At 43.8% G+C, this 15,933-nt stretch overlaps 3 protein-coding genes across 3 annotated transcripts in view; all 3 read left to right on the top strand.

The window, feature by feature from the left end:
* Positions 1-15,933, top strand: part of eif3s10 (eukaryotic translation initiation factor 3, subunit 10 (theta)) — a 211,800-nt gene that overhangs the window by 9,190 nt on the left and 186,677 nt on the right. The window lies entirely within an intron of this gene.
* The window catches only part of tm9sf3 (transmembrane 9 superfamily member 3), a 171,001-nt gene that overhangs the window by 32,703 nt on the left and 122,365 nt on the right, over positions 1-15,933 (top strand). The window lies entirely within an intron of this gene.
* On the top strand, positions 1,082-4,636 carry emx2 (empty spiracles homeobox 2). Its single transcript, XM_072390405.1, has 3 exons — positions 1,082-1,761; positions 2,840-3,024; positions 4,310-4,636. The coding sequence occupies exons 1-3, from the start codon at positions 1,371-1,373 to the stop codon at positions 4,475-4,477; spliced, it is 744 nt and encodes a 247-aa protein (XP_072246506.1). The 5' UTR covers positions 1,082-1,370; the 3' UTR covers positions 4,478-4,636.

Below are 15,933 nucleotides of genomic sequence, written 5' to 3'. Positions count from 1 at the left end.
ACGACTAAACTCAAACAAATGAATATATACTAATATATATATATGTATATGTGTATATGTATATGTATATATATATGTGTGTGTGTGTGTATTTTCTAAAAAAAACCCAAAAGCATTAATAGTATATAAAAATAAATATGGGACACTTCGAACTATCTGGGTGCAACGCAGCATTTTAAAGTGTCTGATCTGCAGGAATTTCGCAGCATCTTAGGTCACATTGTGAGTTACGCGCTGAACGCGTGTCCGTATGAAGGCCCCTGCTGCGCGACTATGGCTGCAGCCATGTCCTGTTGCCCTCAGCCCCTGATCACACACACACACAAACACACACACACACGTAGTATGACAGCCTGCATGCAGGTACAAAAACCACCTGAGCGTGTTTGCCTTAATTCGGACACACGTCGGCTCGTTAACTCTTCCCCGCACGACAACAACAAAATAAAAACCCTTCCAAATCTTGACTAAAGCTGGACCCGGCTCTGGAAAATCCATGCAAACAAAATAAAAATTAAAAATAAAAATAAAAAAGAAAGAAACTGAAAAACAAAAGCAAGCAGGACGAATTCACTACAAATTCTCTCTGCTGACCAGAAAAAAAACCCAAAACCAGGAAGAAAACTATGAATGAAGTCCCGACAGACAGCTGCTGCTCAACATCATCCTCGCGCACTGGCTGGAAAATACGACTTTAACGGACCTGGTCTGGTGTTTGAGCTACGTTTTTGCGCATAAATAAAAACAACATCTAAACAGGACCACCACACACTCTCACCCCTGAAAAAGAAAGAAGAAACAATCTGTTATCCTCGCGCGGGCCTTAAATGCAAATAAGCACGGCTACCTTGAGCTTCTCAGGTTAAGATGAATGAGTTAAATGTCCTGGAGATATGTGCATGCGCGTGCGGGTCTGTGCACGCGCACGCGGGGGGCTCCTCTTCTGGACGAATCCGTTCCGTGTTGCGCGTTCGAGTCCGCCTCTCCGCGCCCCTGCTTCCCTTTGACGCACTTTTTAAGCGTCTTCCCTCTTCTCCACCTTAAGGCGAGCAGCAGCGGCGGCGACCAATCACCATGCCATTACAGCCTTCAGAGGAAGCTGTTTATGGGGCTGCAGAGCTAATTAGGCTCATGAACTAACAAATCTGCCTGCACGAAGCCGGCGAGGAAAACGATCACATCCATGGATTAGTCTGGGAGTAGCCGAACGCGTTTTTTATTTTGGCTTTCTCGACACCGCCGCTGCTTTTCTTCTCCGCAACTTATTTCCAGCGCAGAAACTTTCCCCCTTCCTTGGGTGTGGAGTATTTTTCAAGCAAGAGCGCCTGCGACAACTTTAACCTAAACTGGGGAATCTGGACTATCAGACCATGTTTCAACCCACACCCAAGAGGTGTTTTACTATAGAGTCTTTAGTGGCGAAGGATAATCATGTGCCGGCGTCCCGCTCCGAGGAGCCCATCAGGCCGGCGGCTCTCAGCTATGCAAACTCCGGCCAGATGAACCCTTTTCTGAACGGCTTTCACTCCGGCGGCAGGGGCGTGTACTCGAACCCGGACTTGGTGTTTGCCGAGGCGGTCTCTCATCCGCCAAACTCCGCCGTCCCGGTCCATTCGGTGGCTCCGCCGCACGCTCTGGCCGCTCATCCGCTTTCCTCCTCACACAGTCCGCACCCGCTTTTTGCCAGCCAGCAAAGGGACCCCTCAACTTTCTACCCCTGGTTATTACACAGATATAGGTACTTGGGTCACAGATTCCAAGGTAAGTTTTCGAAAAAACGTTTGATTTGGCTCAGCTTTACGCATGACAAGCGGCTGTGTTTGGGGGCTACTTCTTCTTCTTCTTCTTCTTCTTCTTCCTTTTTTTCCTCATCAGTGTACAAAGCAGGGTGTAGACTAACAATCCACCAAGCTGTACCAGAGCAGCCGGAGAGCTCAGCATCTCCAAAAACGGACATTTATTTAAAGGGTTATTTCTATCTAAAAACAACAGTAAAAAAGATTTAAAAACGCGAAAAAATGGTGTTAATTTGGACGATCGAATAAAGATTTTTGGCTATAAGAAATAATTCTCGCGTGGCTTTTGGAGCCTGGAGTCTGCTCAGGGGTTAGAAGGGGGGAAAAAAAAACAAAACAAAAACTAGAAATACTGTTTGTACACTGTTGCTCTGCAGGTGGTATATAAATAAAGTTTAAAAAAATATTCCGGCCAAAAACAAAAGAAGCAAAAACAAAGGAGTCATTTTAAAAATAAAGAAGAAGAAGAATGCGTCTGGCTTCTCTGCGGTTTGAAGAATTATTTTCAACATTTCAACATTTGTTAAAAAACAACCCAAAATGAAACAAATTGAAAGCTTATTTGACGTTCTTGTTGCAGGTAACACGGAGCACATTTTTAACCTGTGTGGCCTGCGCTCAGCCTGTTTTGTGCCATTAATGTGTGTGTTTATTCTGACAAATGAAAGCAATACAAGTCAGTTTGCTCGCAGTTTCACTGTTAACGAATTTCTACACTGGTTTATTTTATTATTTTGTTCTGAAAGGTTTTTTTTCTTCTTCTTTTTTTTATAGTTAATTTAATTACTCCCGGGATTATACCTCCGCTTTGTATCCCCTCGCGCAGAGGGGGTTGGCAAATGTTAGATGCAGATATCACAACAATGAGAAATCATTTAAACGCCACATATTCTGCTTCTTCTAATAAATGATAACTGCCCGGCCCGTTCCGCCGTGCCCTCGGCTGTGCTCAGGCCTGTTGTCTTTCACTGGAAATGTTGATGTACAAAATGTTTGACTCTGCAAGTGTGTGCCAACGTCCTCGTTTTTCTGCTCGTTCGCAGGCAATGAAACGAGTCCAGAGAGCTTCCTTTTGCACAACGCGCTGGCCAGAAAGCCCAAAAGAATCCGGACAGCTTTTTCACCCTCGCAACTCCTGCGGCTCGAACACGCGTTCGAGAAAAACCATTACGTGGTGGGAGCGGAAAGGAAACAGCTCGCCCACAGCCTTAGCCTCACAGAAACTCAGGTAAGAAAGGCCTCCTTTGCTACCTCACCTGTTTGGCACCACGGTGCCGCGGAGCCCCGGAAATCCTCCACGCTCGCGTTTTATTGTCATACTTATTTAAACGATTCTACCTGCGCGTCCTCGCGCGGCACAACATGCTTTTTGTTGATCTCGTGCCCTTCGCCGCAGCGCCTTTTAAAGAAGACAATAACAAGAAGAAGAGGAATAAAATGCTCGACATCTGCCCATTTTAAATAAGACACTAAAATGTTTCTCCTCGCCACAAATGCATGTTGTCAGTCGAGGACAGAGGACCGAGGGGACGGGCGGGGGGGGGGGGGGCTTTTCTGTTGGATCAAATCCACCGTCATTGTGCAGGCCTATAACCTCATTTCAGGAGGGCTTGAATTACTTTGTTTTGAGGGGGTGGGGGGAATGTCGCCTTTTCAAAATGGAGGGGCAAATTAACCAGTTAACCATTTTATGAGAAAGGCGATACAAAGGCCGAGGCGGGTGCAGTGGATCACCCCCCCACCCCACCCACCTGCCATATTTAAAGATGCCGTTTGAGCCCATCAGCCCGCTGTCTTTTGTCCACTGTGTCTCCTTTTGGACTGCGGGGCCTTTGGAGGAGCTGAGGGGAGAAATGAAGCGTCACCTACTTCAATTAGCCCACTGAAGGCTTATTAAATGCACCTCAGTCGCCATTTAAGAACTCAAAGGGCCGCAGAGTGACAAAGCGGGAGCTGATAATCTATCGATTTAGGTGTTGTTCATCCCCCCTACGGGACCGATTATTGACAGGTCCGTTTAGAGGAGTGTGTGTACGTCACGTGAAGCGTAGATACTGTGAATGTTGACTGATTTTTTTTTTTTTAAAGACTCACTCTTTAAAGTTTCTGTTAAAAAAAATGCACGCTTGTAAGAATTTCTTTTGACATATTCTGAGTTTCCTCTTTTTAACTTAGCACGAGCTGAGGTGTGTTTTATTATTGTCCTTCTGTTTTAAAGGCTGAAGTCGCATGTTTTGGTGTCAGGCAAATGTCACAAATTGACGCGAATGTTATAATTTGTCTGTTTCAAAGCCGGAATTCGAGCTCTCCTGAAACCGTGACTGATTTTGCGTCACTGGTGCACTTTTATTTCCGCCGCACCGCTGCGTGCTCGCGTTTGGCCCCATTTACCCCTCTCAGGTCTGCTTTTTTTTTTTCTTTTCCTTTTTTCTTTTACGACCAATCGTGGTGTTTTTCTCCCCCCTCCACCCAACACATCTTTTATTTCTGTCTCTCTTTCTCCTTCTCCTCAGGTAAAAGTGTGGTTTCAGAACCGGAGGACGAAGTTCAAGCGGCAGAAGTTGGAGGAGGAGGGCTCGGAGTCTCAGCAAAAGAAAAAGGGATCGCATCACATAAACCGGTGGAGACTGGCGACTAAGCAGGCGAGCCCGGAGGAAATAGATGTCACCTCGGACGATTAAAAAAAAACCACACAAGACTACAAATATATATTCGCATATACATACGCGTCTGAATGAAGGAGGACATGGATAAAGGATGCCGTGCAGAGACAGTGAGAGAGGGTACAAAGCCAATGTCAGATTTCGGATCTCCGGAGGTCGGCAGCTGAGGTGGGGAGGGGAGGGGAGGGGAGGGGGGGGGGGGGACCCGGCTGCCACTGCTGTCACCAGGAGGGTCTGTCAGTCCAAACTCCCCCAGGAAAGCGTGGCTGACAGCGTCTCAGTCCCACTACAAACCCCTCACACCGCCGCCACCTAATTCTATTTTTCTCCAGCTCACATGGGACGTTTGCACTTCACAAGTTTTCTTTTATTATTTTTTTATTTCTTTCTTTTCAAAAAAGAAAAAAAAGCAAACAACAAAAACAAAAACGTTTCCTACCCCAGATACCAAAACACCAAACCGATTTTTTTTTTGTAAAACTTGAATTGCATGGTATAGTATTTTCCTGGTATTTGTTTTGATTTGACAAGTATTTTTTTCTCTCTCCCTCAAACCGAGATCTATATCTATACATATATGAGGAAGAAAAAAAAAGGAGAAAACAAGAACGAGTTTTGTTTTTAACTCTATTTTCAAAACTGAGAGATGTCGTGCTTCTTCCTTTTTACAACATGTGCAGTCTTTTAATTCATGATTCTCGTGTAAAAGTGATTGTGAAAAAAACATATGAAGTAGCGGTGCTGCGTTATTATAGTGTTTGTTTTTTTGGTTTTGTTTTTTTTTTTTTAAGAAAAGACAACAAAAATTCATTTCGATCATAAAGGAACAAAAAAAAAGGTGAATCAGATCACAGATCCACGACTGAAAGGGAAGGCATCAGGACATTCCTTTAACCCAAAGCTTTACCTGTAATGTGTCGCTGTGGCCCCGTGAAGCCTTCCGTCAGGACTTGGCCCTCCAGTGAAAGTTGCAACGAAGGACTAAATGCAAGAATTGACAGGAATGATTAAAAAAAAAAAAGAAAAAAGAAAAAAAAAAAACAAACAAAAAAACTTCAAGCACTGAGCGTATTCCATGTACAGAAAAGCTAAAAGTTAATGTTTCTGTTCAACCCTCTTTTACGGAATGTACATAATTTTTTGTGTTTGTGTTAAGTTTGCTACAATTTTAACACAAAGTATACTTCCAAGAAGTATGTAATTGTCAATATTTTGTCAATAAAGTTTTATCAATATGTTGCGGCGCAGTGCAAAGGACGGGCTTTTTGACTCCAGGCCTCTGTGTTGGGGGGGGGGGGCGACGGACTTTCGGTCTTTCCCGTGCGACCGAGGCGCTGGATAGTTTTTATTGATTTAGTTTTTTTTTTGGAGGGAGGGGGGACTCGAGGTTTTCTGAGGTGACGTCGGGACACTCGAGTTTTAGTCTGATTCCAAACCGCGGGGAGCGCGAGGGGTCTGCAAGTGTGCAATTTTGTTGCCCCTCAGCCGCGCGTTTTGTCCCCTTCAGTCCGACTGTTTTCAGGGGGCTGCGGCGTCTGCTCCGCTCCGGCTACAAAGAGGCTCCACAGGCTTTTGTGAAAGTGCAAATCAGTTTGGGCAATTATCATGCGAGTAATATGAGTGGGGGGAGGTGGGAGGGGAGGGGGGTGGGTGGATGCATTGCCCAGTGGTCCACTTTAATCTCTTAATCCACGGATCCAACGGGGCTTGGTTGGACATAATTTAGTACAATCTGACTACCCCTCACGACGAGATAAGGGAAGGTCGCAATGCGGCGCAAAATGGGATCTTTGTTTCAAATCTTGTTTTGTGGGCTGCATCGTGCTGCCGCTTTGCACTGAACGGGAACATTACCGGACTTTTTGAGCCCGTCAGCTCAAATATATATTTATACATATATATATATATATTTTTTTTTCAGAAGCAGTTTACAGCAGGAAACGATGCACTGACGCACAAACAAAACGCCGCACGCTGCAAGTCAGGGTTGGTGGGGGAAAAAAAAAATTTAACTGGGTTATGATTTTTTTCTCCCGCTTTTTTATGAATTCAAAGCAAATCTGAATTCAGTTTTTTTTTCGTTTGTGCGAGGTGCATGTGTTTGGGAATTGTAGATTATAACAGCAATAAAAATCTAGAGAGAATACCATTAGCTTTGGAGAAAGAGAAAAAAAATAGAAAAACCTAAAAGCTTTATTACAAACCCAGCTTTGAAATAGGGGGGATTAGAGGACTGAAAGGGTCCCACAATAGTTAGAAGAAAAGGTTTCATGCTAATGAGGTTAATGCCCTTTGTATCTCCGGACTCCACAACTTCATTACTCCTATCTCGGGCAACACGGAGCGGCTCAGAGCTTCACAATCCACTCGAGCTTTTCCCTACCCTGCCTATAAAGAAGGATTTGATAGCAGTCCTGTTCAAACTAGATAATTATATCTTTTCAAGTTGGAATTAAGATAAAGAAAGTGCAGTGGAGGCGGTGAGCCTTGATCCGCCGCAAACAAATTTGGCGCACCCCCCCAGCACCAGCACCACCTTCACACTCTGTGTGCGCCTGTTTGGACACACAGGAGACAGAACGGGCTCAGAGGAATTCAATTTCACCTGTAAATATCTTTATCTAATATATGTTTCCCCCCCCCAAACTTAGCAGTAGCTTTGTTGATGAAATAAAAAAATTCTATATGTACGGACTGTAGAATTTTGCGCCTTCAAATTAGGATAATTAAAAGCCAAATTGATCAAACTTAAAAGCTCGACTTTCCGACTGACTTTTGAGGTTAGAATTTAAAATGAAACAGCAAGCGATTCTTTTCTTTCTTTCCCCTCCTCTGAGGGCACAATAAGATGGGAAAGTAACAGCCTTGAAATAAAAACTGTAGACAACGGGAAAATTATCTTTAAAGCCAAACTCGCTCAATACTGAAATTACAATGAGGTGCCTAATTTTTAGATTTTATTTTATTTTTTTAAATCCTGGAACTTATGAGAGGACAGCCAAACGCAATTTGAGACTACAATGTCACATGTATATAATTGGCCTGGACAGAATTCAATGTGTGTGTGTGTGTGTGTGTGTGTTGCCACATAAAGTGAAGTGGGCCCTCACCTATCAGATCCCTCTAGGAGCCTTTGGTGACCCACCTATATAAGTTTAAGACCAGCGCCCCCATAAATCGTCACAAGTGGATTATTCCTTCAAATATTCACAACCGAGCCCGTTTGGAACATTTTTGGACCTCGCATTAAACATTTAGTCTGCAACGTGAAATGATGATCCGTCACTGAAAAGATGAGTCGGCCCTATCGAGTGACCCCACTGACCCAAAACTTCTAATCTGCAATTAGTAGCTATAATTACGTCCGCCGTCACCAGTGACTTGAATGGCGGCCGGCGGAAGGGACTAGACGGAGGACAGGGTTGGTATTAGTGCGCAAAGTCAATAATTGATCGAGCTGGGCTCTCCTAAGTTGGGAGAAGTGGCTTTTGAAAAGGGTGGCTTTAGATAATTTGTCAACATGTCCGCGCGGGGAGGCCTTTCTGGTTTCATTCCAGAGAGCATCTCATCAGGCTACAATAAACGTCTGTGAGGTGGCACCTGCGGGCCGACCCTGCCACGGAACCACGTCAGGACTAACCTGATCCGTCCTGTTTCACAAATTGACTCTGAAATGGATCCCTGAAAGGGGAGAATCCACCCTACACCATTCCTCTGGCCTTGACATAAGGTGCAGCGATAAATATACAAGACTAATGAGCAATTACCATACAATCACTCTCCAAATAGCTTACATAATAATAAATTAAACATCGGAGCCTCGGATTCCGTTTCTTTCTTTATTATTAATAACGAAGGAGGGGCCGCGATGTGCTCCCATGATTATGTTTTCCAAACGCAGCAACTTCCAAATTCACCATCGGGTGCAGTTAGCGCTTATTGACTCGGGCTGCCGCTGGATTTCTTCTGGTGTGAGCACCAGTGCGCAGACGCAAAAAAAATCCTTCTTGATCCTGTTATTTGGGTTCGAAAAAAAAACCCAAAAAAACCCCCCAACAACTTCCAAATTAGATTTTGAAGTTGAGGCGTTTAAGTGTACGATAACAGAGAAGCTCAAAGTAGGTCTTAAAGGCAATGCCGCGTTCAGGGACATAAAAATAACTAACCTTTAAAATTAACCGGGCGGGACGAAGCATTTTTATTAATGATATTTTATTGAATATAAACTAAAATGATTCAGAGTGACGTATCCATTTTTTTTTTAGCCCACCAGATTGAATGGATTCAGAGCTTCCAGCTCAGACTAAGAGCCTGGCACTAACATGTTAACATTGTTAATGGATGAAAGAAGTCTAGAGCCACATTACAAGCTGCTCTGTCACACCCATGAGGAGTTTCACTCTGAAGGTTTTGGTGCTCCATTGCTCGTGTTCACTGAGGTCACGGCACGGACATCATATGATCGGGACATGTCACACACCTACAAGAGACAAATTTCAAACTGAAATATTCACCAGAAACACTAAACTTTTTCCACCTGCACAGATGTCAGCCTTTTCTTTGCCCTCCCTCCCTCTTTCTCTTTGGCCTCGGCCCCCTTCCGGCCCCGTGCAGAGTTTTAGACACCTCCAGCATCTGCCTGAACTTGGCCTGCTCCCCGCCGTAACCACATGCCAAAGCTCAGTTTTGGAAGCTTCTGAGAGTTCAGGGCCTTTATTAGCTGCTTTCTTCCCTTTTCTTCTTCTTCTTTTTTTCTTTTCCACTGCCAGTAATAGTAAACACCTATTTTCACTGCATTAATATTCCTATGACCTACTGCAATCCAAGAGATTCCTCATGTTTATTTTCTTTAATGATACAGGGGCAATTTGGGCTGTAATTTGCCTCAGTTTCATTTGCATATAAGTGTTTCCCACATATCCAGCTCTGAAGAGAGCAATTGTCGACCCCCTGTCCTCAGAAGTTCCAACCTCCAAACATTTTATAGGTTGTATCTGCAACCAGCGTTCCCCTCAGCACACTAATGTGTAACATATGGCGGACTGTACACCTGATAAAATACCTCAGGGGCCCAGCAGTTTGGAAAATCCTCAATTCGCTCTCTAAATAAAACAAACAACGGCCTCACTAAATATATCACATGTGCCTGCTGAACTATTGTGTGTCTCTTGACCTGGGAGTCCCCTCCCTCATCATCACCACTGATGTGTTTTCCGGATGGTGTCATGACACAGCGAGGTACTTTTGAAAATAAATGCCAGGTTTTACGGCCTGCTTTTACCTGCTGTAGGTCACACAAAGCCATAATGCTTTTGTGTGCCCGGTCTGGTAAAGCTACCAGTTCTTCTGCCCCTGTAATGAGCCATTCCCATGTCAGGATGTGATCAGAGGCAGTTTAATGAGCTAACATCTGAAGCCGGAGTTTTAGTGCCCCTCCCTGAGCGCAGAAAAATGTGGCCACAATCCGAGGGTTAAATGTAAAGTAGCTGCAAGTGCGGGGCTTGTTGGGCAGACAGGTGAAATTGTGGGCACCTGTTCTTCTGCCCTCTCTTTGCACCCGCCTGAGCTTTGCTGTGTCTCCCCCTCTTGGTGGCCTGGAGGGAGCAAAAATCTGGCCCCCAAAAACATGACATATCGAGTTTCTTCTGGCTGAGTCTGACAGCAGTTGAGTGTTTAGTGTCTGGAAAAAGCGCAGCAGCATGAAATACTGAAGTGGCCGCTTTAGCGAGGGGTTTTCTGTGTGCTCTCGGATGGAGAGTCGCTTTCTCTTATTCGTTTTCAGCACGAAAGTCAACTCAGCCTTTGATACGAGTTTAAAGTGTAACTGTAGATCTTTGGATTTTTCATTAAGTGCCCTTAAAACAGACCAGTGTCAGGCAAAAGTAATACTAAAAACATCAGTCCGTGCCACAGTCTTACATATTCTTGTCATTTCCTTCCTGGAGTCCTTGTGACAACTTATTCACATGCAGGAAAAAAAAAGAAGAAAACGTGTTTAATCTTTTACAGAATACCACGACCTTCACTTGACTTACCCAGCTTTTGGCCCACATTGGCACTGATCAAATTCAAGGGCGGCCGTGAGAACTCTTACATTTGCATGCTATGTATAGTGTGGCCCAAAACATTTACATCCTGAGCTAGTTTACAGGAGTTTGCTCTCGATTCTCCGTTACGTACGTCACACAAAAGTCAATACGTCAGGTAAACTCACTTAAATCAGGTTGTGACAAAAGAAAGGCAAAAGTACAACCATTTCACAAGAAAGTGACCCAAAAAAACAGTGTTACAAAGCATACAAAATACCACTGTGACGTTTTACTTTGAATATTTCTTTAAATAGAAAATTCATTTCTTTCTATAAATGATTGCAGATCACTGCACAGGCACCTGACCCTTCGCATTTAACACTAAAATTAGGAATATTTGCCCCTTACTTTTTAGAATAGACTTTTTCCTTTCCCAATGTTCTTTTTACCCTAAAGAATGACAAGTAGCACAGAGGCCTGATTTACATCAAGCGGCTTTCATAACACACAGGAAGTGATTCCTTTTTTGACATTTATGGTGCGTCTCTGGTGGGTTTCTGCTGCTCGCAGGTGCAGATCCAACTCGTATGCTCCCACCAGCATTTCACACAACACTGAAATTATTTGTGGCATCAGATCGAAGCCGTGCCAGTTCTCTGGTCGGTGCTGTCATGTCACTCCCCCTCCCAGCTGCTCGACAGGCACTTGATGCTGATCTTAACATGACTAATATTCGCAAACAACAGTCTCTGAGGGGGTTGCGTGTGCCTCTCTCATGTGTGTGTTGATTGGGTTGGGTGGTGGGAACTTCTACATTCTCTGGTCTTCCTGGATGAAAAATGCCGTTTGACAAAATAGTCTGTGGGCATGTTCCAAGAAATTTGAAATGGATGTCCTCGGTTGGGGCTAAAAACACAGACTTTGGTGATGAGCACAAACACCTAAGTTGAGACGTGGTTTCGTCCCTCGGGTCTGAAGGCTCCTGCTTCAGCTGAGATTAAGCACAAGTTTGATATGGGACATGAAAGCAATGTAAAGTATAAGGTTGGAAAATGTGAGAGGTTCACATTTGTTGCTCTTTTCCACTGGCGGCAGATGTTCTTGAATCCCCTGTCGTAAAATAAAGCAGCCATGTGTTTGAAATGTGTTATGGAGAAGTATACAGTGGGCTGAAGTGTCTGACATTTAAACGATAACATGTTTAAAAAAATCGAAAAAGCAACGTGGATGGCTTTAGTTGTTTGATCTGAGCATAAACGTGGCGTCTCAGTGGGACTGCTTGGAGAGTCGGAGCGTTGCTTGACAGGAGGGGTAAATGATTGGTAGCAGTAATTCAAGTTGTGACATCTATTATGGGCAAATGAACAACTTAGCACCTCCACAGAGAAACTAACCCAAATTACACTCGCTGATCATTCACTCATAATGTTCTTCCTCCAGATGACACAGCTTAGCTATTGAACGAGAGGGATGCTAACACCGTTGGAGGAGCTCAAGTAGAGTTTCTGAGTGCTGCCTTCTAATTACTAACAAGCATAACTTCTTGGTAGGGTGTATGTAAGCTTAAGGTAAAATAATTACTTCCCCAGAAGCAGCAGACTTACTTCTCACCCACCAAGTGACTTTGAAGTCTGCCCAGCGATGGTTAGGACCTCTCCAACATCGCCGGTTGTGCAGCACTCTATTATGCATCGGCACCCTGTGCTTCACCTGACTCTAACTGGTGCTAACACTTGCCAGTCTACCATATAATTGCATGCAGTGTGAACATATGAACTCTAAATGCATGTAACCCTCAGAAATGAGTGGCAGTCGACTTTGAAGTCACATGATGTGTGATGGTCTACTCTAGTGTGCATCGCTTTCTCAAATGCAGTCAGAATAAACAGGTGCAGTGCTGAGTGTGGGATACATAAACGAGGTAATGTTAATACACGTCTTTTCCGAATCAATTTCCAAAAGAGCTAAAGCCACGGCACATGGTTTTGTTGCAGCTTTTGTCCTCCCCTTACCCCACCAGCTGTCTTATGTGTTTATAGGCAAGGTATAATGGTAGCGGGGCACGTAAGTGCTGCGGGTTATTTTGTATTTGGAGGTGAGGACATGGCAAATCAGACCACTTCACACATGAAAGGCAGCAGTAGGTCAATTTAATTCTCTGTGCCTCTTTTACTCTGGATCTTGCTGTCCTTTTAGAGGGACTCCAGAGGCTAGTTAAAAGGTGTCTGATTCTCACCATGAATCTAATTAGATCTCTTGCTAAGGTCTTAACATCTCCTCTGCAAAAAAAAAAAATAAGCATGGAGGAATAAGGTGCTGAAGCACAAACCCCCTTGCCTCCACTGCACTTTGGCCTGAGCTGTCCCCTGCTCCCTCTTTTTCTGGAGAAAAACAAAGTCCTGCAGGCTAATGAAGTTTGTAATTAAGGAGATTCTGTCAGGCTGAATGAGTAATTAGGACGAGGTTTCTCAGGGGTGTTAATGGTGGTCAGGCTCAGTGAAGCACAAGCCGCCTGTATGGCCAAAGAGAGCGCTCTTTCACACCTCACCAGGAAACGTAAGGGAAAGATGGGCGTGTTTCTTGCTTCAAATAGCCCTGTATTCTTCCAGCGAGATAGTACGTCTTGTTTGATGCACTTGTTTTAATCATGCAAGATTTACGATGTCATATAAGACCAGAAACATATGGCAGAGGAGGGAAAAGTAGATGTACTTCATGCTTATTGCTTCCAGGTTATGTTTATATATAGCTATAGGAAATATTACTGCATCCTCAACCAATCTCATTTGCTAGATGTTTCTGATGTGTTGTGAAATCAGATATAATTTGAGGCAAATGGCTGCGGGACAGGACCACGCTCTGTTCTCGGTGAAGACATCTCTGTTCTAATTATCACATTTACTTCAGATTGGTTGACTGTGCTGCTGATAAAGAAAGTTCACCTGGCCTCAATTAACTATATTTATCTCAGATTATCCCTCCATGAGATTTCTGCTCTGGCAAAAAGATTAGCGTTATTAAGAGTCGCATATGCAGGATGAATACCTTTTCAGACAAAGTGACATCTCATAAGGAGGAGAAATTAAATCAATGAAGTGAGGTAAAAAAAAAAAAAAAAAGAAAAAAGGAAGAAGCTGCATGTTCCTGGGCCTCTCCAGTCGCTCACATATTCTTTTCCTCTTGCTGTGATATCACACTTGGCAACCGCCGACTGGCTCTTTTAATTCAGACAAATAAATTGAAAATTAAATGTGATAATGATCTACAGTCAAATTTGTCTATAAAAAATGCATTAAAGTGTTGAGGTCTACCAAATTTTCTGTAATCTGACAAATAAAGAGCAGATTATTGCTTCTAAAGTGAGGATGCACAAGATAGCAGGGTTTTCTATAAATTCATTTGTACAGTTTAGACCGTGAAGAGTCCTGCTGTGAGGCACAACACCTGGGCTCTGAACCCATGACCTCACATCTGAGTGCTCTTGATGAAGCCCCCCCTTGCCTCCCGGTCAACTGGAGGATCAGCATGGACAGACAGACCCAGAACTCTTCATTTCCTGTTTCGCCTGCAACCAAACCTTCACAAACTTTAGGAGGAAAAAAAGCTCTATCTGTGTGACAGGTAATATGATCAACATAACCGAGGTATGACCTTTGTCAGGACAAGTCACGATTTCACTGTTTTATGAATTAAATGCCGGGAGGAAAAGGAGGAGGGTTTCAGTAATGTTCGGTTTGTAGCGTTTGATGTGGTCATTCCAGGTATTTCTTTCTTATACGCATCTTCAGACACAATAAAAGAGAATTCAAAGCAATATCATCCCAGGTTTTTCCACTTTATTGACGGTTTTGTTTTCTTAGGCTTCCCCTCGCAGACAGCGAGGGCTAAGGCAGATCTCGGTTGCAGACTCATTACAGGTTAAGTAGAACAGGTGTTTGTCAGCTCCAGGCAGACCTACGTGGATGAGGCCTTTTCATGTTGGCTACTTCCTCACACATTAGTCTTCAGCCAAATTGCTCTGAGTGGAGGCTTTGCCCAGCCCATCCCTCATCGTCCAACGTGACCTCTCTCCCCTCCGTGCTGCAGGCAGGACTGGAGATAAAAAAGCTGAAAAACGGCTCGAGGAATCCTAAATATTAGTGGTTGTAAATCAGCCCCCAGTGACCTATGAATAGCAATTATCTTTTTCACACTAATAAATCCCCCTAGTAACAGATAAGATGGTTTCCTTTCCTAACCTGCAGTAAAAACAGCTGAGTATTGAGCAAGCATGAACATGGGAGGGGTGCAGCAAATAAATGAGAGCTCTTTAGCTGTGGATTAATCGCTGCCATGAGAGGAAAAAAAAAAGCAGTCTTTTGTGCTAGTGGTGCACAGTATATCATGTATGAACTGAGAGGGAAAGCATACGATCACAGGACTTTAGGAATTCAGATTATATCAAAAGGCAAGCTAGAGCTCTTATCGGCCTTATCAATACCCGCTAAACACAATTCACTTCAGTGCACGGTGACTTACGGCTGCGAGAAGTGCTGAGATTTCCTGAAATGTCACCGGGAGGGGTGGGGGGTAAATACAGTGAATGATAGTGAGGTTATACTAATCTGACAGGGAACATTCTGCGATTTCCATCTACAACCGGTCAGCACGGATGAGGTAGCGTGCTTTCAGCTGCTCAAACTGTGTACCTTTCAACCAGAACTGCAAACTAACTAACCCACCTCCTGGGCTCGCTGTTACCACTGGGAGTAAGTGCATTGTACCTCTGCGCTCCGCTGGGATTTAAAAGACTTAATGGTCATCATCTATATGGGAGAAAAACACAGTAATCAGCAGCTTTTCTCCCTCTTTGAGGTGACTGAACTCCTATCCCACGTAAAGACTCAAGTTAACCTCATTAAGCCTGCTCACACACAAGATACATAATTATCCCTGAGAGGATAGCAAGTGCTAATACAAATTAGAGAGATAATTAAGCTACTGAGACTGGCCATTGCATCTCCCACAGCTTTAGACCCATAGAATCATTATGGTGAATTAGAGCCATTGTTTACAGTCACAGCAAGAGCCTTTTATCTGTGGCCATGTTTGTCAGAGGCCCCATATAACTTGCATTCAAGTTTTCTGCTTTTTTTATTTAGTTACCTGTAATTCCTCCTGTAGTTTGGGAGCCTACCTTGCTCAGGTGTTAGAACAGACCCAAGATACTGTGAATTTGCCTCCTCGAGCTAGAGGAAACATTTCCATCCTTGCCTTTGCAAACGCTCAGTCACACAGGAAGAATAAATCTGACTGATTTGTACATTCCTCTTTAGATCATACGATATTCAAACAGGAGAATAAAATCTCAAACTGCTCCAGTCTGTGTGCCACAAACATACTGCTCAAGCTGGACTCAGCGCAGCGTAGTGATTAAATCAGGGCTGAACTTTTTTAGCGAAAATA

The sequence above is a fragment of the Leuresthes tenuis genome, unplaced genomic scaffold, assembly GCF_036924035.1.
Source record: "Leuresthes tenuis unplaced genomic scaffold, fLeuTen1.0.hap1 SCAF_8, whole genome shotgun sequence".
In the NCBI taxonomy this organism is placed as follows: Eukaryota; Metazoa; Chordata; class Actinopteri; order Atheriniformes; family Atherinopsidae; genus Leuresthes; species Leuresthes tenuis.
Note: the sequence above shows the minus strand (reverse complement) of the source record. Positions and strands in the feature narration are given on the sequence as shown.